Genomic DNA, 21955 nt, shown 5'->3' with positions numbered 1-21955 from the left:
ACAATAGCATATGAACTGGAAGGTGAATAGATGAGAGTTGAAAGTCCACTAAGTTCTAGTGCAGGAAAAGGGAAAAGGTACTGATGAATTCTGTTAAATATGTGTACTTGGTATAATTTCTAGACTAATCATATAGTCTAGATAAACAGAGTATGTTGCCTCCAAACAAACATAAGAAAAAAATGGGGCACTTGGGTGACTCGGTTGGGCATCCGACTCTTGATTTTGGCTCAGGTCATGGTCGCACAGTTCCTGGGTTGCAGTCCCATGTCAGGCTCTGCACTGTCAGCATGGAGCCTACTCGGAGTTCTCTTTCCCTCTCTCTGTGTCCCTACCCCACTTGTGTGTGTGCTCTCTCTCTCTCTCTCTAAGTAAATAAATAAACTTAAAAAAAATAAAAAGAAAAACAAAAGATTAAAAGCAAAAGAAGAGACAACAACCAAAAAATGAAAGATACGGCAAAACATATACTGTAAAATGGTAAGATTAAACCTATATACTTACCAATAATTCAATCATACGAAGTAAATAAATGCTCAAATCAAAAGAAGGCAGATTTTTTTTTTAAATCAAACTAAATCCTTCTTTTAAAAAAAGAATACAGAGGGGTACCTGGGTGGCTCGTAGCATCTGACTTCAGCTCACATCGTGATCTCATGGTATGTGAGTTTGAGCTCTGCATCGGGCTCTGTGCTGACAGCTCAGAGCCTGGAGCCTGCTTCAGATTCTGTCTCCCTCTCTCTCTGCCCCTCCCCTGCTCATGCGTGCGCACGCTCCCTCTCTCTCTCAAATACAAATAAACATTAAAAATTAAAAATAAAAAATAACAAAAGGATATATAACGGTTGAAAACAAAGGGTAAAAATAGATGTTATGCAAACACCAAATGAAAAGCTTAATGTAAGACAATTTATACCTTTTCAAGCAAAAACACCACTAGAGATAAAAACACATTTCATAATGATAAAAGATTTAATTCAAAACTAAAGAATTTAATATGTATATATACCTAGAAACATGGCTTTCAAAATCTATAAAGCAAAATTTGACAGAACTATAAGAGACAGGCAATTCTAAAATCACACTGGAAAGTTTAATATTTTTCTTAGTAATTGAGAGAATCAGATAAAATCACTCTCAGTAAAGAAAATTTATGAAACATGGTTAGCAAACTGGACCAATTGGGCATATATAGAAAATTGCCTTAACAAAGAATTCATTTTCTGTCCAAGTATGTATGATATGTTTATTATAGAAATTAAACAGACTGGACCATAGAAAGTCTTATCAAATTTCAAAGAACTAGAATCCTATATATACAGTATTTATAAATAAATTTAGAAATAAATTTATAAATAAGTTTATAAATAAAATACATGCATTCATGCCAGAAATCAGTTATAACAATAAAAAAAATCATAACATATTTGGAAATTAAAAACAAAACTACATTTCTATCTAACTATGGCTCACAAAAGAGCCATATTATTTCATAATGAAATTACTGAACTGGACAAAAATGAAAATACTTCATAGCACAACTAAAAAAGAAGTAGAGGGGGATTTATATCCTTAAATGCACACATGGGAAAATAACAAAGTCTGGAAATTAATATGCCAAGCATGCATCTCAGTGAGTTATAAAAAGATAGCAAATTAATGCCAAAGAGAGAAAGAAGACACATTAAACATAGAGCATAAGTCGAAGATATTAGAAATAATGGAAAGAATCAACAAACCAGAAATTGGTTTCCTCAAAAGACCAGTATATACTTGATAAGCTTCTGGTGACAGTAAGAGTGATGGGGGGAAAAAGAATTCATAAATGAGAAACAGAAAGAATGAAAAGAGACATTTCAAGAAGTCCTGAAAACATTAAACAAGGGGATATCATGTATATTTTCATGCCCACAAGTTTGAAATTTTAAGTGAAACTGACAAATTCCTAGAAAAAGATATCTTGTTAAACGCTCAACCAACCAAACAACCCTCAACAGTCCTACATTTAAAGAAGTTGAATTGATAGACAAAAGTATTTCCTCCAAGCAATTTTGAAGCACAGAGAGCATAATGACAAGTTCTACCAAGCACATGAGAAAGAATTCAAATCTTACACATACTCAGATTACAGGAAGAAAAGTTTAGCTCAACCTTTTCTGTGAGATCAGTGTAACAATGATGCTAAACCTGAAGAGAAAGGTAAAAATTACAAGGCCAATCTTACTAATGAAAATAGTTGGAAGAATTCTAACAAAACATTAGTCCATCTATGTCCAAAATAGGCCAAAAATTATATAAGGAAGATAGGCTTATCTGAGAAATGAGAAGTTAAATATATCTGAGGTTTAACATTAGAAAATCAATCACTGATTTCACATATTAATAGAATTTAGGAGGAAAAAATCGTATCACAAAAGATAGAGAAAAAGTGGTAAAATTAAATACCCATTAATAACATAAACTCTTAGCAATCTAGGAATCTAATACAGAAGCTCCAAAACCCCAGATCAAGTAAGATACTTTGCAATGAAATGCTGAAAACATTTCTTTTGAGATAGGGATATCCACTATCATTATGTCATCTCACCCTTGTACTAGATATCCTGACCAAAAGATTAAGTACAAGAGAACAAAATAAGGCATAAGGAGGGTTGGAAAGAAAAGTGTGCCATTATGCATACGTATTTTAAACTGAACAGGAGTGAAAACACAACAAAGCAGAATTTGTGATATACAGCTAGCAGTGTTTATGTCACTGTCTGGATCCCAAGAACCACCAGCTCGTACTTACGAGCATTTGTCTTGTTTTTCCTTAAGCTCTTCTTTCTGGTTTAGCTCTTAACTCAGGCAAATGAAACTTGAAACCACTCATGAGGTGATGGCAAGGGCCCTGACAAGACCCCACAGGCTCAGACCACCCAGACCTTTTCAGCTAAACTCCCAACTCCCATGCAGAAGGACCATGGGGTGACCTCTGGAATGACTCACAACCACCTTTACCTCATTATAATACTAAAACTTCTGCCCAAAGAGGAGACATACAATCTGTGTGTAGGCATGTTTCCTTAAGGCACATGGTGACCTTATGCCCTTCTCTACAAGAGATCACAAGGCTTCCCAATCTAAATATTCATCCTAACCCTAAACAAAAGGAACCCATTTATCCCCTCTTTGGGAGTCACAGTTTTGGAAGCCATCCCCTGTGATCTCCTTGTATGCTACAGTTTTCTTTGTGCAACAACTCAACCTGGGGCAGTATCTGACTCACCAGGGAGCAAACTACATTTAAAAGAAAATTCTTTAACACTAAATGCTTATATTAGTAAAGAAGGATCTCAAATTAATGGCCTCGGGTTTCATTTGTAAGAAATTAGAAAAAGAAGAGCAAATTAAAACTACACTATGCAGAAAAAAAAGGAAATAATAAAGGTAGAAATCAATGAAACAGAACAGAAACACACACACACACACACACACACACACACACAGGGGTGAGAGAAGAGAGAGGTAACAAAGAAACCAAAAGCTGTTTTCTTAAAATGAAACTAATAGATGTCTAGCCAGACTGCTGAGACAAAAAAGACAAATACAAAAGACAAAAACCACCACTATAAAAAATAAGACATAAAGGTGCCATAAAGGCATAAACAACTTTATGCCAATAAATGCACTAATTTAGATGAAATGGGCATGCCCTTTAAAAGGCACAAACCACTGGGGCACCTGGGTGGCTCAGTCAGTTAAGCGTCCAACTCTTGGTTTTAGCTCAGGTCATGATCTCGCGATTTGTGGGATGGAGTCCCACGTCGTGCTCTGCACTGACAGCTCAGACCCTGCTTGGGATTCTCTCTCTCCCTCTCTCTCTACCCCTCCCCTCCTCATGAGCTCTCTCTCTCTCTCAAAATAAATAACTTTAAAAAAAAAGACACAAACTACCCATGCTCACTCAGGATACATAGAATATGAACAGCCCTATGGCCATTAACAATACTAGATCTGTAGTTAAAAACCCTGCCACAGGGGCGCCTGGGTGGCTCAGTTGGTTGAGCGGCCGACTTCAGCTCGGGTCATGATCTCACAGTCTGTGAGTTCGAGCCCCGCATCGGGCTCTGTGCTGACAGCTCAGAGCCCAGGGCCTGTTTCAGATTCTGTGTCTCCCTCTCTCTCTGACCCTCTCCTGTTCATGCTCTGTCTCTCTCTGTCTCAAAAATAAATAAACGTTAAAAAAAAAAAAAAAAAAAAAAACCCTGCCACAAAGGCTAGAAACTCCAACAAGCCTAGAGATCTCACTTAAAAAAAATGCTGACAGGGAAACAGGCCAGCCACATAATTAACCACCACTGCGTAAACCACGGGGTGAGAAGAAACAGATAAAAGAGGAGAAAGAAAAGGGAGAAGAGGAGGGAAAGTGGGAAGACGATAAAGACCTCCAGCTGAAACTTTTGGACCCTTTTATTAAACTTGATTTTACTAAACTTTACTAAACTTTATCACTCCCTTACCTCACAAAAGCAAACTTTAATTTCAAGAGGAAGTAAGATAAACACTGCAAAGTGATGAGTTCCTGTTCCTAGGTGATTAGTTTTGCCCATAATCACTGGACTCTACCTTTTCCCCAGACACTGTCAACAAAAAAGTAGCATTAATTGGTTCAGGAATCACCTGTCGTGAAATTAAATGTAAATGCAGGGATGTTTCTTTCTCTTTTTTTTTAATATGAAATTTATTGTCAAATTGGTTTCCATACAACACCCAGTGCTCATCCCAACAGGTGCCCTCAATACCCATCACCCTCCCTCCCCTCCCTCCCACCCCCCATCAACCCTCAGTTTGTTCTCAGTTTGTTCTCAGTTTTTAAGAGTGTCTTATGTTTTGCCTCCCTCCCTCTCTAACCTCTTTTTTTTTCCCCCTTCTCCTCCTCCATGGTCTTCTGTTAAATGCAGGGATGTTTCTAACAACTAGGAAGCCTATTAGACACTTTCTTAAAATACCATACTTGAAGAACATGCTAATATATACGAAAAATCATTTTTTGTTTCACCCATTATAAGATGCTTCATAGAAAATGCTTTTCATTCTCTCAACTTTCCTATTTAGCAAACAGGAACTTCTTGCCCTTCTCTATGTTTTTAGTGGAACACAAGCCAAAAAACTCTTCAGTGTTTACTTCCTTATTTGTCCAACAAATCATCATCAGTGAAGTCAGCAGCAACTGAACACCCCTGAAAGGAATGTTTATTAACTAAATACTGTTCCAAGCCAGTTTAGGAATACAAAAAACATGACTTAGCTCTAAGTCTCAAGAACAGAGTTATGACCAATGTTCCCTAAACTCGGGTCCTTCCTAGAGCCAATAAGTCTCTGTAGTATCAGAGTTTCACATAGTCTTAACAGTTTCACTTATAGGAGTATATTTATAAAGACACAGTTTTTATTTAGTTTTTTAAATTTATTGTTTATTTTGAGAGTGAGTGAGCACATGAGCAGGGGAGGGGCAGAGAGAGGGTAGGGAGGAGAGAGAATCTCAAGCAGGTTCTGAGCTGTCAGTGAAGAGCCTGACTCAGGGCTCCATCTCAGGAACCATGATTATGACCTAAACCAAAACCAAGAGTTGGATGCTTAGGTGACTGGCCACTCAGGTGTCTCCTAAAGACACAGTTTTTAAATATAACTGTTTCTAGCCTAGTCATAGCATAAAGTTGCCAGTTGCTTTTGCTGTCATTGTTATTTACCTTAATAAAAATACTACATGCCTTAAAGATCTGAAACAAAAGTAACAAACCATGAAAGCACGTATGACTTCCTCATTCTCAGAAATGGCACACATAGGAGGGCCTGGGTGGCTCAGTTAGTTAACCTTCTGACTCTTGATTTAGACTCAGGTCATAATCTCACGTGTTTGTGAGATCAAGCCCAGATTGAGCTCAGCATCGGGCTCATGGAGCCTGCTTGGGATTCTTTCCCTCCCTCTGTCTCTGCCCCTCCCCTGCTCATGTGTGCACGTGCTTTAACGCATGCTCTTTCTCTCCCTCTCTGAAAATAAATAAAGATTAAAAAAAAATGGCATACGTACATTTATACTTTCACTGGTGGCATTTGAATGGTTTGGGAAGAGATTAATAATCATACATATTCTATTTGTTTATATTCCAATGTTTATTCTATTATCAATATGGGAAAATTTTTTTTCTTCCCAATCTGCTCCCTAGTTCCTTCCCCCCTTCTACCTCACCCCAAACAGTAATCATTTATTTGCAAGAATCATTACCAAATAAATATAAATAAGCCCTAACAATGTATAAAGCTAAGAGACAAGTTGGTTATTACAAAGCAATGAAGCCAGAAGCAATTCATTTTAAGTTAATTTAAAATTTATAAACTCAAAGTAGGCTGTACTGGTTCCATTTTCTTCAGTTGTAAAATAGTCAACCTATCTGATAAATGAGCATCTAATAACAAATGGTAACAGCAATAAGATTAAACTATATGAAAGCACAGAACTGAGAAAGTCTATTTTTCTTTCTCCCTATTAAAAAAACCTCCAAATTTCATTCCACAAGTTTTATACTGAACACTGAGCTGTTTTTACTCACAGTGCTTCTGATACCAAATGTGTGGGTTTTTTTTTTTTCACACCAACCATTTCTCCAATTTCTGACACCAAATGGGATGTATCCAACATTTCAATTCTGACACTATCTGCCTGAAGTTACCAACAGGTCCCCATAAGTGAAAGGGCTCAGTCCCACAAGCCTACCCCACTTCAGATGCCAACTGCAAGTCCTAGGCCACTTGTACTTCTGATTTACTGCATACAAATCTGGGGTTCCCACAACCCCCTTCAGGATTGATAATAAAACCAGAGAGAGAGAGAGAGAGAGAGAGTGAGTGTGTGTGTTTTCCATGTGCTCTTCAGGCACTTCAATGTTTAGGGCTTTTCTTTTTTTGGGGGGGGGGGAGGGGATAGGCTCCACCACCTAGGCATGACTGATTAAAACATCAGCCACTGGTGACTGAACTCAGTCTTTGACCCCTCTCCTCTCCCCAGAGTTCAGGGTGGCACTGAAAGTTCTAGCCCTCTGCACACATGGTTTGTGTTTCTAGAAATCTGAATCTATCTAGGGACCCCAGCCACCTGTCATTTCAATATCTAAGACACTCTTATCCCTCCACCAAATTCCAATAGTTTTAGGAGACAAAGACCAAATGTTTGTTTTTTATTATACCATAAGCACGTATTCTGCTCTTTGTCACTGTGAAAGTTAGTGGGAGATTTTTTAAAAGAATGCCATTCTATAACAGAGATCCTTTTTTTTAAAATTTTTTTTTTAACGTTTTATTTATTTTTGAGACAGAGAGAGACAGAGCATGAACGGGGGAGGGGCAGAGAGAGAGGGAGACACAGAATCGGAAGCAGGCTCCAGGCTCCGAGCCATCAGCCCAGAACCCAACACGGGGCTCGAACTCACGGACCGCGAGATCGTGACCTGAGCCGAAGTCGGATGCCCAACTGACTGAGCCACCCAGGCGCCCCCAGAGATCCTTTTTTAAAATAACAAAACAGCGTTGCCAGGGTGGCTCAGTGGGTTGAGTGTCTGACTCTTGATTTTGTCTCAAGTCATGATCTCTTAAGGGTCATGGGATCAAACCCTGTGACAGGTTTGGTGCTGAGCATGGAGCCTGCTTAAAAAATATTTTCTCTCACTCACTCTCTCTCTCTCTCTCCCCCCCTCCCTCCCTCCCTCCTTCCCTCCCTCTCTCACACACTCTTGCTAAAAATAAAAAAATAAAAGAAAAATAAAAGAAAATAACAAAACATAAGACTTTAAATATTCAAATAGGTGCCATCATCCAAAACAATTACCTCTGGAGAGTATATCGTGTTCTGATATTCACATTTCTTTCAAAACCAGATTACAAACCACCCAAGAAAATCAGCAATTATGCAGCATCCATACCACACAGATATTTCCAATACAAATCTCCTAATTCATTATAGCTTTCAACTAATAATGTTTTTTTGGCATATCCAACTATCCATTATGCCAAATTATGCCATTAAAATTGGTAATTGTATATCAACAAAAATACATAAAGGAATAAATAGGCCTCTAACATAGAAGGTAGCATTTAAAGCATTTTTTTTTTTAATTTTTTTTTTCAACGTTTATTTATTTTTGGGACAGAGAGAGACAGAGCATGAACGGGGGAGGGGCAGAGAGAGAGGGAGACACAGAATTGGAAACAGGCTCCAGGCTCGGAGCCATCAGCCCAGAGCCTGACGCGGGGCTCGAACTCACGGACCGCGAGATCGTGCCCTGGCTGAAGTCGGACGCTTAACCGACTGCGCCACCCAGGCGCCCCCTCTTAAAGCATTTTTTAAAACATTGTTTAGTGCTAGTCAATGTTAGCATTCAGAAATGCATCCTTCCATGGTTTCCTAAGATGGCAACTTAGATTTAGATATGTGAGTTCAAATATGTTTCTTTTCTGTTTTTCAAGTCTCATTATGAACCTATTTTTATATAAAAGAAGCACATAATTCAACAAGCTAACAATCTTTACAGAATGAAAAGACAGGGAAAAAAGTAAACTAATAATTGGCATAAGCTTATATTCTTTTCAAAAAACTGTTTCTTGTATATACTTGAAGTCACTCTAACAACCAAACTAAGTTTACACGTCTATAACATACCATTTACAGCTTTTTCAATCAATTCTTCACAAGCATCAAAATCACCCTTCAACACCAGTTTATCATGTAGATCTGTTAACATGGGATGTTCCAGGGCAATCCTGGTTTTTTTTTGCAGCGATTCAAAGGCCTCTGTATAGTTGTGTTGTCTAAAGTGTTTTAGGCAAAGGCGAATGGCTTCCTGTTCACGGTACTACTGGAACACAAGAGAAAGTATGAAAAGAAGAGATTTGCTTAGTTATTACTGTAGGCAATAATAAGTGACAACAAACCTAAAGTGAGCGTTTACTATGTGCTAAGCACTGTACTAACACTCTTCATTAGCATCATTATCATTCCCACTTTGAAATGGCAAAACTAAAGCTTAGTCAATTGTAATCGCTTGCCAAAAGTCACAAAGTATATAGCAGAAAGATATGAAAAAGATAAATATATACAAATACACCCACAGGTATGTATTTCATGAAGTTGAAAGATATAAAAAGATGAAACCAAACCTTGAGCCTGAACTTTTAAGAAAAGAAGCAGAAAAACTGTTTATCAAAGACCACTGAAGACTACCAAGATTATAACGTCTATAGCTTTTACTAATCAGATTGCAATGGTGGTACTGAAAGCACAGAAACCATTACACAATACACAGAAGTCATCACACTTTTTGTTCTTGGTTCTCAGTAATAAGTTATTACTTGAAAAGCAAATATTATCCAATGTTTATATATTTCAAAATTCACAAACAGGTTTTATGCCTCAAAATGTTCAGAAAGAGATTACTTAAATTTTATAATTTTTTCCATGCCTGGCTACCTTATCTATTAAATAGCTATAAAGTAAACATCTCAATTAACTAGAATCCAAAAAGAATGTTGAGTTTATTAACTCTCTAATAGGATGAATGCCAAAAATACAAGCTCAGATTTTTTTGAAAAAGTAACTTCAAGAATACTTTATGAAATTTCCTAAGTTAACAAAATTAATGACAAAAAAGCAATGCATGATGACCAAACAAAAATATGATTTTCTTATAAGCATTATTCTTTAATAAGGCAAAAAATAATACTACCTTTTAGAAGATTTATAAGACTTGAAACACAAATAAGCTTACAGTTGGCTGATTTTATTAATAAAATGTCAAAATATCTTTCCTTAAGTATTACAGTTAACCATGATTTTCCTTTCAAATAACAAAAGATTATTTATCCAAACTAACTTTACATTATTAATTTATTACCCTTGGCCTCTAAATAAAGATTTATCATGACTATCAAGAAACATACTAAACAGTGATACCTTTCAATCATGTTGCCTTTAGGAATGTGAGTCGTATCCACATTTTAAGTTTTCTATCAAGTTGTATACAGATACATAGAAGGAGAAAATTTATGAAATAATAGAATTCTAATGCTTTAAGAAAAACAGTAAAACTCAAAGAGGATGAAGAGTTATCTAATTTCTAGAGGTTCATAATAAATGCAGAGAACTTGAAAAGTGAACGAGGCTGAACAATTTTATGCTCTCAAATATAATCTCTCCACAAGGCTGGGGGGTGAACAGGTGAAATGTGCAACTTCCTACAATATCAAGAGATTTGTGTATGTTAAAGAAAACACACACCCACACACACCCACACACACACACCATAGGCTAAAGGGAAAATTTTATTCAGTAACAGAGAAATTTAACCATTATTTTTTAAAAGAACCAACAGAATTTAGAAGATGTTACGTATGTACTATTATGTGTGTAACACTGTAAAGGTGATTTTTAATATTTAAAAATATTGTCTCTGCCTTGAACGAACTTACAGTATTACTGGGAGTCCAAGAATATATGAAAAATACAGAAAATACGAAAAGTCGGCATCAATTTTAAGTTGAGTATAATCAAATGCCAAAAATAAATTAGTCAAAGACTTCCTCAATTAAACTAACCAGAAAAAAGCTGAAATTCTACACTAAAAACCTAAGAATCTACATTGCTTCCCAACCTTCTAGGAGTAGATCAGTTCACCCCTACTTGAAAATAAAAATAACAGGAAGTGGTGATTGGACTAAAATTTTATTATCTTCTTGACAAGAGAGCCCCGCCCCCCAAAAAGTCATGAGTCGAATAAATATACATCAAAAACAAAAAACAAAGTATAAAGGGTATGCAAAAAACCCAGATCTATTCCTCAATAATTTAAACTCACATTTTTCAGACTGCATCTATTGTATAAAATAGTCTATGAATACACCTGTTAAATATAATTCTTATACTTCCTATAAGCACAAGATCATAATATTTATAAAAACTATTTCAAATTCTTTAGAAGAAAATATGCCTATTTTATTCAACAAATACAATGGAGTAATGTATTATAAAACCAATATAGAATCAAAGCTAGTCCACTAAAAACTGTGTTTAACTATTTCTATCAATATAGGCTGAAAACAAAATTCAGGGTCAGACAGGTAGTAACATAATGCCAGACCATCTGAGTTTATATGCTGGCTTGGGCACTATACAATTGTGTGGACTTGGGTAAGATACTAAACTCTCGGTGCTCTATTTCATCATCTATAAAATAGGGATGATAATTGTACCTATCTCACAGAGTGGTAATGATTAAATACGTCTTAAAGATTTCTTAGCAGCTGGCAGAATGTAAATAATAAATGTTAATTAAGCATTACAGTTATTATTATTCTCAATAGCAATGAAGACAAAAGACTGACACATGTCTCCCTTTATAGGAATCAGAAACATAAAATCAGGATTTTAAAGCACAGTCCTACCTTGCTATACCAGTTGAGACAGGGCTGTACTACATCAGGATCATCAATGCCACTAAGTTCAACATACCAGATGCTAAAGTTAAAGCTGGGTCCCCAGGATAAGAGTGGAACTTTGTGAAGATAAAAAAGAAAGAAAAAGAAAAAAAAAATTAACATAGTTCAAATAAAACTTTAGCAAAGTAAAATCACTATTCGAGCCTATTAAAATTCATTCAGCAAATTTTCGGAACATTTTCTAGAAGCCTAACGCTGTATTATTAGGTGCTGGGGCTACAGTAAAAAAAACTGAAACAAAAATAAAAATAAAGAAAATATGAATTATGCCATCTAGAGGATTCTTTGACTATAAAAACACTATAAAATAAGTTTAAAGTGCTCATTTATTTACCCCTCTAAAAACAGGACAAGGCTAGATGACTAAGTAGGCAAATTTTATCAAACCCACAATAAACAAATAATTACTATATAAATTAAACTATATCAACACACAAAAAGAGATCAAAAGTTCAATTACTTAACAAGTGGCATAACCCTGAAAACAAAACCAGAAGAAAAAGAACTTAAGGCTAATCTCAGCTAACTATATATTCAAAAATTTTTAAAAGTTGCAGAAACATTCTACCAGGTTTTCACTGTAACCAAATGGGAGTTCACTGCAGGAATGGAAGGATGGTTTAACAACAGAAGCTATATTAATAATTCACAATGTTAACAAAGTAAAAGAGAAATGTGTTTGATAACTTCAAATAGTGCTAAGAGTAAATTAATAATATTCATTTCCTATTCATTAAAAAAACCCTTTTAATATGTAAGAAATAGAAGGCAAAATAAAACTACCTAAGCTAGATTTTTTTTTTAATATCAAAGGCCTCAAAAACTGAACTTAACGGAGAAACATTACATGTTGCCACTCAAGTCAGGAATCAGACAAAGCCCAATGATCTCTATTATGCAATACTATATGGGAGATCTTATCAAATGTGGTGAGAAAAAAATGCAAATTAAAAAATATTTACACTTGAGAATGATAAACCTATCTTCTTAAATAATTCAAGAGATTCAACAGGAAAACTTAAGTTTGTATGCAAGGAAACATGAAAATCAGTTTTCCCTCTACTTATAATAACCAACTAGAAAATATAATGAAAAAGTCCTATTTAAAACGGCCAAAAGAACTTACAATATCTCAGAAGAAAGTTTAAAATATGCAAGATCTATTTAAGAAAATATAGAGTTTTACTTAAGAAATGAAAAAACGAAATGACACACTACGTTCCTAAATAGAAAAACTCAATGTTGTAAACATCTTAGTTCCCCTCAATTATAAATTTAATGTATCTCAATCAAAGTCTCAATGGTACATATCCATTTTATTCTTTAAAGATTATAAATAATTTCTGCGTGGGGCTCGAACTCACAACCCCAAGAGTCGCATGCTCTACTGACTGAACCAGCCAGACACCCAATATTCATTTATCTCTTGTCATGTAACTGAACAAATTGGTTTTTAAAAAATGAGTAACACAAGAATATCCAAAAGAAAGTAAACATTCTAAAAATACATAGTAATTATAAGTTTGATATTAGTGGGGGAAAAGGAAGATAAATTACTGAAGCAGAAAAGTATATCCAAAAATCTCAAGATTCAGAGGAATTTACCTACCACAGAATGAAGGTAACATTTCACTTCAGTAATGACAGAACAAAGTAAAGGTTTTAAACATATGATCCACTGTGTCTTGGGGACCCCTGCAACCTTTTCAGGATGTACCAAGTGGTCAAAACCATTGTTTATAATAAGACTAAGATTTTATCATTATTTATCATTACATTTTTAACTGTACTGACATTTGCACTCTTGGTGAAAAGACAATGGTGAGTATAACTTCCGACACATCAGCAGTGCCATGAAGAGCAGTAGCATGAAATGTGTTAGTATTCTTGATACAGTAGAGACTGCACTGTATTCCTCACCATCATATACTTGCAGTTAAAAAAAGTAAAATACAGGGGCACCAAGGTGGCTCAGGAGCTAATATACTAACTACATCAGTCGGATAAGCGCTCGACTTCAGCTCAGGTCATGATCTCACAGTCCATGGGTTTGAGCCCCACATTTGGCTTTGTGCTGATAGCTGAGAGCCTGGAGCCTGCTTTGGATTCTGTGTCTCCCTCTCTCTCTTCCCCTTCTCCGCTTGTGCTCCCTCTCTCTCAAAAATAAACATTAAAAAAAAATGTTTAAAAAGAAAAGCATGGGGGAGGGGGGGCCTGGGTGGCTCAGTCAGTTAAGTGTCTGACTTTGGCTCAGGTCATGATCTCACGTTCGTGGGTTTGAGCCCTGTGTCGGGCTCTGTGCTGAACGTTTGCTCAGAGCCTGGAGCCTGCTTTGGATTCTGTGTCTCCTTCGCTCTCTGCCCCTCCACCACTTGCACTCTGTCTCACTGTCTCTCAAAAACAAGTAAATGTAATAAAAAAATTTTTTTAAGGAAAGAAAAGTACAGGGTCACCTGGGTGGCTCAGGCTCAGTCGGCTGAGCATCCGACTCTTGATTTCGTCTCAGGTCATGATCCCAGGGTTGTGAGATCAAGCCCCGCATTGGACTCCATGCTGAGTGTGGAGCCTGCTTAAGATTCTCTCCCTTTGCCCCTCTTCCCTGCTCACTCTCTCTCCCTCCCTCTTTATTTTCTAAAATAAAAAAATTTTTAAAGGACAATTCATTTAAGAATGTCTTTGATGACACAATAAAAATTTTTAATAAATTTCTAACATTAAGGACAAATCTTTTTAATATTCTGTGTGACAAAATGGCAAGTACACATAAAGCACTTCCACTGTATACCAAAGCATGGCGGTTCCTCAAACAAAAGAACCCGTACAGCTGTTTGAGTTATGAGCTATAACTGTCATTTGTCCCCACCACCACCAATAGGATACAATTTCCTCTTAAAAGAAAAAGTTATAGGCAATCTATGATTATTGAGTTTGGGGTATATGCCAGATATTTATCAATCATTTCAAAGAAAACAACTGACAATATTTGTTGCCAAGGATAAAGTTCAAGCTTTCAAGGAAAAATGAGAATTTCAGAAAATTGGTATCTAAGGTTGTGAATTTAACTACTTTTAGGCAATTTCTGATGAGACTGATGGTGATATATTAATGACCATGATTTTTTTAATATTACAGAATGAAATGTTTCCACATTTGGGAGATCTGCATAACTCAGTAAACTGTATTTCTAAATGAACAATGAATGATGTTACAAAACCATGCACGGATAAAAGACTAACTCAAAGTGTAAGATAAGCCAATGGGTTTTAATGTAACACTAATATGGTTCAGAATGAATAATGTAACTATTCAGAAGCTAACACTTGACAAGTTTTAAGTATCAAAACAGAATAGCCATCATATTTGACATCAAACCTATTGATTTCCAAGTCCACTGCTCTCTTTTAGCACATCATGCTCAATGAGGAGCTACGTCAGATGACTTCCTATCTGTGTGAATGAAGAAACACAAAGGCAGTAGCCACCAGTTACTAGGATATATGACTGACTATTAGGATGTTTAATATGGCTTTCAGTTTACATGTGCAAACGACAAAAATGTCAAAAAGTTTTATACCACTGAATACTAAATTATCATCATTGTTTTGGTGTTCATTCCTTTATGTAGCAGTACCATTTAAAAAGTAAAAAGTTGATCTATTACATCACAGCAATAACCATTAAGTAGTAGGAGTCAAAATAAAATAGGATTCTAAACCCAAGGCCAAAAGAACATATAGTCTCTAAGTATAACCAGACATTAGTTAGTAATTTGAAGTTCCAGGTCCAAGTTCAATAAGATTTGGAGAAAAAAAAATATCTTAACATATCTTACTCAAGTCCCAGTAAAATGCTCACTTTATTAAAGACCTTTTAGCAATTGTGTTTTAGTGAGATTTTGTCTATATACTGGATGACCCAACAGAAATATTTCTAGACTAATATTAGTTATAATGCTTAAAACCTTTCAGAGAACAAGAAAATCATATATTAAAGATGAAGAGTATAATTTTTTAACAAATTGAAGGGCTCTATAAAGAATAAGCAGAGTAATGTACACTCACTTCAAATTTTACAAATGATTTTTATAGCATTAATAATTCTAATAATACATAATAGACATACTACACATTATATTTCTGAAATCTAGGGGCGCTTGGGTGGCTCGGTTGAACGTCCAACTTCAGGTCATGATCTCGCAATCTATGGGTTCGAGCCCCATGTTGGGCTCTGTGTTGACAGCTCAGAGCCTGAAGCCTGCTTCAGATTCTGTGTCTCCCTCTCTGCCCTTCCCCTGCTCGTGCGCTGTCTCCCTCTCCTCAAAAATAAATATTTTTTAAAAAGTTAAAAAAAAAAAGAAAAAGAAATCTAAATGTGATCTGCAGCTTGAAGCACATGTTCTTTGCTCCCCAAAGAAAGATGTCTTTGCTCCTACCTCAAATAAAGATTAGAAACTGCTAATACACATCCTAAGGCTAAGAGTTTGCATCCTAGGGCTCAACCATCAGTTTTCCTCATGGCACAATCAGACACGGATATGATCAGGATCAGTGCTTCCCAACCTTCTTCATAATGACATGCACAAACAGTGATAATGTTTATGGAAAACAAGGATAAGAGCCTGCAGGCTCTTGTTACTCTAGGATCAAGGGGGGGGTCAACACCTCAGCACAATGAAATGCATCTGTGACACATTCAGTGTGCTTTAGCAGTATCCCTTAGGAAGCTCTTAGCTAGATGGCTAAAACAGCTGTTAGAAGATGACAGTAATTTTAAAGTTCTGAAAGATCATCTTAAAAGTTCAAGACTAACCACTCTGAAAGGATGCATCTATTCTCTTAGAGAATTAATAAGTATACAAAACATCTAGCACAGTAACTGGCATGCAGTAAGTGCTCAATAAATGTCAGCTATTATTATTATAAGCTATTACTACTATATTAATTTTCCTCTTTTTTTTTTAATTTTTTTTTCAATGTTTTTATTTATTTTTGGGACAGAGAGAGACAGAGCATGAATGGGGGAGGGGCAGAGAGAGAGGGAGACACAGAATCGGAAACAGGCTCCAGGCTCCGAGCCATCAGCCCAGAGCCTGACGCGGGGCTCGAACTCCCGGACCGCGAGATCGTGACCTGGCTGAAGTCGGACGCTTAACCGACTGCGCCACCCAGGCGCCCCTTAATTTTCCTCTTAATAGTACACTTTTTAAAATGTCACCTTTCCACATGCTTTCATAAAGGGCCACCATCAGGGCACTCACACCCGTCCCAGACATAGTATTCATTCTAGACTTCTAAATACTTTTGAGGATCCAGAATGCAGGCCCAATCCAGCCAGAGCTGAAGCTTCTCCCTGAAGCCCCCACAACTATCCAGGCTGCAAAAATCCAAAAAATCCACAGAAATCCAAGTCATTCTAACAATTTATGCCAAGCAGGCAAACAAATATCTGCTAAATCACCACCAAGAGACAGCTACACATCACAAGTGCTTTTTCAGAATGACCTTTTAAGAAAACAGTTATAAACTAAAAATACTAACCTAATAGTTTCACATTTACCTTATTTTCAAACAAAACATATCAAGAGAATGTTGAAAAGACTAGAAAGCAAACACACAGCTGACCATTACTAACATCTTTTAATAGAAAAGAAATATGAAGTTATCTAAATATTAATATCCTAAATATCATGAGTTAGTAAGTGCCTATAATCAGTTGAAAAGCTCAAGTTAACATTTGCCTGAAAACCATGAAACTAACCCAGGGTTAAGTAAAAGGCATCATTATACTCTGTAATTAAAGGCTGACAAAAAGGGCTGGAAAGAGGTCCAATTTCTTGTCTTTGGGCAGTTGAATGTCTAACTCATCCAGAAAAGACCTCTGTTTTACAAATTTTTAAGAAACTATGCAACTTCCCTACATAGATATTTATTCACACTTCTTCTAATGACAAATACTAGAAGACTGAGAGCTATAGCAGTACATATTTTCCTTAAATGTAAACCAAAGACTGTAGGTATCATGCAAAAAAGCACAAATAAAGCACATAAAAAAAAGAAATTTCATTTTGTATGACGAAGCAAAATAGAAGCTGAAGAAGTACTTTATAGGAAAATATACGATATTTCACGACTTGTATATCTGAAACACGTAACTATGCAAGGGCTGTAGGAGCCAGCGGTCCACAAACTGAGGAAAGCAGTACTTGGTTAAAAAAAAAAAAGAAAAAAGGACCAAGAGTTAAACATAGTAAAAAAATCTGCTTCTTAATAAATTCTCACAGGAAAACAGGAAATAGGTTTTTATTTACAATTATTCATTATAATAACAGAAACTATAGTTATAAAAGAAAGTAGCACAGTGGATAGCCCAAATTTCCTTTTTTTTTTAATTAAAAAAATTTTTTTTAATGTTTATTATTTTTGAGAGAGAGAGAGAGAGAGCGAGAGAGAGCATGCACATGAGCAGGGAGGGGCAGAGAGAGAGAGACAGACAGAATGTGAGGCAGGCTCCAGGCTCTAAGCTGCCAGCACAGAGCCCGATGAGGGGTTCAAACTCGTGAACTGCAAGATCATGACCTGAGCCAAAGTCAGACGCTTCACTGACTGAGCCACTCAGGGGCCCATGGATAGCCCAAATATTCTAAGAATAGCTTTCCCTGTAGTCTTTATTAAGACCTTAATATATTCTTTTTGCCCAATAGAACTATTTGACTCAATGAAATGAACAGGCCACCTCTTGATAGGTTGGCAATGACAATGAGGTACACTACTTGTTCCAAAAGAGGAATTTTTCCCTCAAATCAAAACATGGGATTCTAGCTTTTATTACTATTATTCTCTGAAGGATCTAATTCACTCTAATTTTAAGATAATATTGTCATAGTTATGCAACATAGATACAAATTAAAATTGTCAAGTCCTCAACTTTTCTACCTTCTAAATAATAAATCCTAAAGAAAAGCAAAATAACCCTAAAATTAATAATTTTAAGGAAGCATTACAAATACTGTCTTAAGCTAAATAAATACATGCCTTAGGTAGTATTTTTTAAACATTACAATGCACCATATTAGTGGGCCATAAAATTAGTTTAATGAGGAAAAAAAAGACAAAAAACAGAATAGGAGGGGCACCTGGGTGTCTCAGTCAGTTAAGCGTTAACTCTTGGTTAACTTTTGGTTAACTCTTGGTTTTGGCTTAGGTCATAATCTCACGGCTCCTGACTTTGAGCCCCACATCAGGCTCTGTGCTGACAGTGCAGAGCCTGCTTGAGATTCTCTGTCTCCCTCTCCCTCTGCCCCTCCCCAACTCACACTGTCTCTTTCTTCAAATAAATAAATAAAGTTAAAAAAAAAAAAAGCAGAATAGGAAATAGCCATAATATATTGCCTTAAGGGATTCATCAGTATTTAGTTTAGAATATTATAGCTTTACAATTTGATGAATCCTCTATGAAACAATCAAAGCTGAAACAAGTCACTTATCTCATTAAACCTTTTTTCTTTTAAGTTTATTTATTTATTTTGGGGGGGGGGGGGAAGGACAGAGAGAGAATCCCAAGCAGGCTCCACAACGTCAGCACAGAGCCTGAAGGGGGGCTCAAGTCCACAAACCTTGAGATCATGAACTGAGCCGAAATCAAGAGTTAGACGCTTAACTGACTGAGCCACCCAGGTGCCCCTCTCATTAAACCTTCTAAGAAAACTTTCAAATGAAAAAATATTTGGAAAAGGTCCCACTTGAAATAATTGTCATTTGGTTATTGATGTATAAAGTAAGGATCAGAAAACTTTTTCTGCAAAAGGCCAAGCAGTAAACATTTTGTCTCTTGCAACTATTCAACTATGTCTTTGTTGCGCAAAAGCAAGATACAGACTTATATAACCAGTGAATAACAAGTGTGGCAGTGTTCTCAAAATGTTTTAAAAAACAGGAGTCCTGAAGGATTCAGCTCAGCCCACAGGCTGTAGTTTGCTGACTGATGGTATGAAGAATTTATTTCTATTTCAGAATGCTGAAAACCTTACCTATTTTAATGAATCGACAAGGGAACATCTGTTCATCAATTTTATGCTTCAAGGTGAATGTTTCTTTGTTATAATCATTCTTTAAGCCACTGTGAATAAAAATAAGGTTATTAAACACACTAAAACAAATTCAGATCTTAAGGTTAAACAAAATACATGACCAAGACAATGTAAAGTAGTAGTTGAACATGAGAATATAGGTCAAAACTTGCACATTCACATCAACTGCATTGTAACTGTGTTTTCTTAGTTATATAAAGGTTGATGAAAAATGTTCAGTGTTAATTAAAGGATGTGGCTACAGTGCAGGGAAATGTGTGAGAGGACCTAGTATTCTTAGTGTGTAACTGAAAATGACATAAAATATGTAAGTAGTAAGAAAAAAATTAAAAATAATCACACTCACATCTGTCAACTTAGAGCCAAATATTAGAAAATTCTGATTAAGATGCCAATAATGTTCCTTTTATAGCTCAACAAATTTTCAAAGACAACCTTACTCCATTAGTTTAATAGCATCCACTTCACCCTAAATAAAAATAAATCCATATCACCTAATATAAACAACTAGGATTGAAACACAAGTATTTATGGGAAAGTCACTTACCTTCAGGTTGCCTTATGTCCTAAAACACTTCCATGACTTAAATCAAATGCAGTACAGATGTAATATTTACTCATATAAAATGCTGTGCTGATGGGACATATTATATCATAAATACATTCTAAAACAATATGGTTTTAGTTGCCCACTCTACTGGCTATCTGATTTTTCATGATCTATGGGGCAAATTAATACTTTCATTCCTCGTGGTCTATGTTGTGAAAACTCATATTTACTGAGCTCCTTCCAAGTGGCAGGTACTGTGCTAGTCTTATACCTTTTCTCTTTCTAGTCTCTAATTTTTACTAAATGACCAAAATATTATTTCTGGATTAGGGCAATTGATCTTAATGTTTTGGATAGAGTCTATAATTTTTATAGCAAAGATTTTTACTAACGCTGAAAATACTACTGAGGTCATTTACAGTTCAAAAATAAGACTGGGGGCGCCTGGGTGGCACAGTCGGTTAAGCGTCCGACTTCAGCCAGGTCACGATCTCGCGGTCCGGGAGTTTGAGCCCCGCGTCAGGCTCTGGGCTGATGGCTCAGAGCCTGGAGCCTGTTTCTGATTCTGTGTCTCCCTCTCTCTCTGCCCCTCCCCCGTTCATGCTCTGTCTCTCTCTGTCCCAAAAATAAATAAACTTTGAAAAAAACAACAACAACAACAACAAAAAAAAAAAAAAACAAAAATAAGACTGAAAAATAAGTAGGAAAAAAGAAACCCAAATTTTATTCTTTATTTTTTAGTAACAATATTTAGTAGTGGCTGTTGGTTTAAAAAAAAAAAAAAAGCTAACTCAAGCCACAATATTAAAATAAGGCACTAGAAATACAATAGTAGAAATATTCTTTTCTCCCTTAAAAGAAAAAATCAAACCATGCAGATTTAGCCGCAAAGAGACAAAACTAAGACTACAACTTGTTTAAAAGAGAACTCTTTCTTCCCCATAATCATAACTCACCTGGACAACAACTCTGTCATATTTTCTTCATTCATTCCACCGAAGACTTTAAATTTCTTCAAATTGCAGACATGAGTTTTCTCATATTTTCCAAATGTGATGTTCTGGACTATAGCAGGCCTTTCAAGTTTCAGAATCAAGTACTAAAAAAAACAAAAACAAAAAAACTAAGCAAGTTATATCCTCCTTTGTTTAGAACAGTTAGACAACTTTAGAAGTGAAACCTTTGGACAGTTAGCAGAAGAATGTGTAAGACCCGTCCCATCCATCTTGCACTGATAGACTGTGTTTTTAAAGCTGACGAAGAGGGGCGCCTGGGTGGCTCAGTTGGTTAAGCCTCCGACTTCAGCTCAGGTCACGATCTCACGGTCTGTGAGTTCGAGCCTCCCCGCGTCGGGCTCTGGGCTGATGGCTCAGAGCCTGGAGCCTGCTTCAGATTCTGTGTCTCCCTCTCTCTCTGCCCCTCCCCCGTTCATGCTCTGTCTCTCTCTGTCTCAAAAATAAATAAACGTTAAAAAAAATTAAAAAATAAATAAATAAATAAATAAAGCTGATGAAGAGAATTCAACAGCCCTGTATAGGCTACCATACCACCACCACTTTCTCCCAGCTAACTACATCATCCTGAACACTGTAGATGAAGGGGGCAGAAAAGGACTAGTAAGCTAACTTCTAATCAAGGCATGCCATTCAGTAAAAGATATACAGACGAAGAATTACCAAATAAAACAAGATTAGATTGCAAAAGCAGCAATCACATTTTCTCATCAACTATATTCTGAGTGGTAAAATGTTAAACCTAAAAACAAACTTAGGGGTACCTGGGTGGCTCAGTCA

At 36.1% G+C, this 21955-nt stretch overlaps 1 protein-coding gene across 2 annotated transcripts in view; it reads right to left on the bottom strand.

Moving 5' to 3' along the window:
* Nucleotides 1–21955, bottom strand: part of MKLN1 (muskelin 1) — a 382687-nt gene that overhangs the window by 104592 nt on the left and 256140 nt on the right. For both annotated transcript variants that reach the window (XM_043590475.1, XM_043590474.1), the window contains 4 exons: nucleotides 21119–21261; nucleotides 19553–19641; nucleotides 11473–11582; nucleotides 8696–8888 (listed from right to left, as the gene is read on the bottom strand). In XM_043590475.1, coding sequence (XP_043446410.1) covers nucleotides 8696–8888; nucleotides 11473–11582; nucleotides 19553–19641; nucleotides 21119–21261 — 535 coding nt within the window. The remainder of the gene's footprint in view (nucleotides 1–8695; nucleotides 8889–11472; nucleotides 11583–19552; nucleotides 19642–21118; nucleotides 21262–21955) is intronic.

Source organism: Prionailurus bengalensis, chromosome A2, assembly GCF_016509475.1.
Source record: "Prionailurus bengalensis isolate Pbe53 chromosome A2, Fcat_Pben_1.1_paternal_pri, whole genome shotgun sequence".
NCBI classification, from domain to species: Eukaryota; Metazoa; Chordata; class Mammalia; order Carnivora; family Felidae; genus Prionailurus; species Prionailurus bengalensis.
Note: the sequence above shows the minus strand (reverse complement) of the source record. Positions and strands in the feature narration are given on the sequence as shown.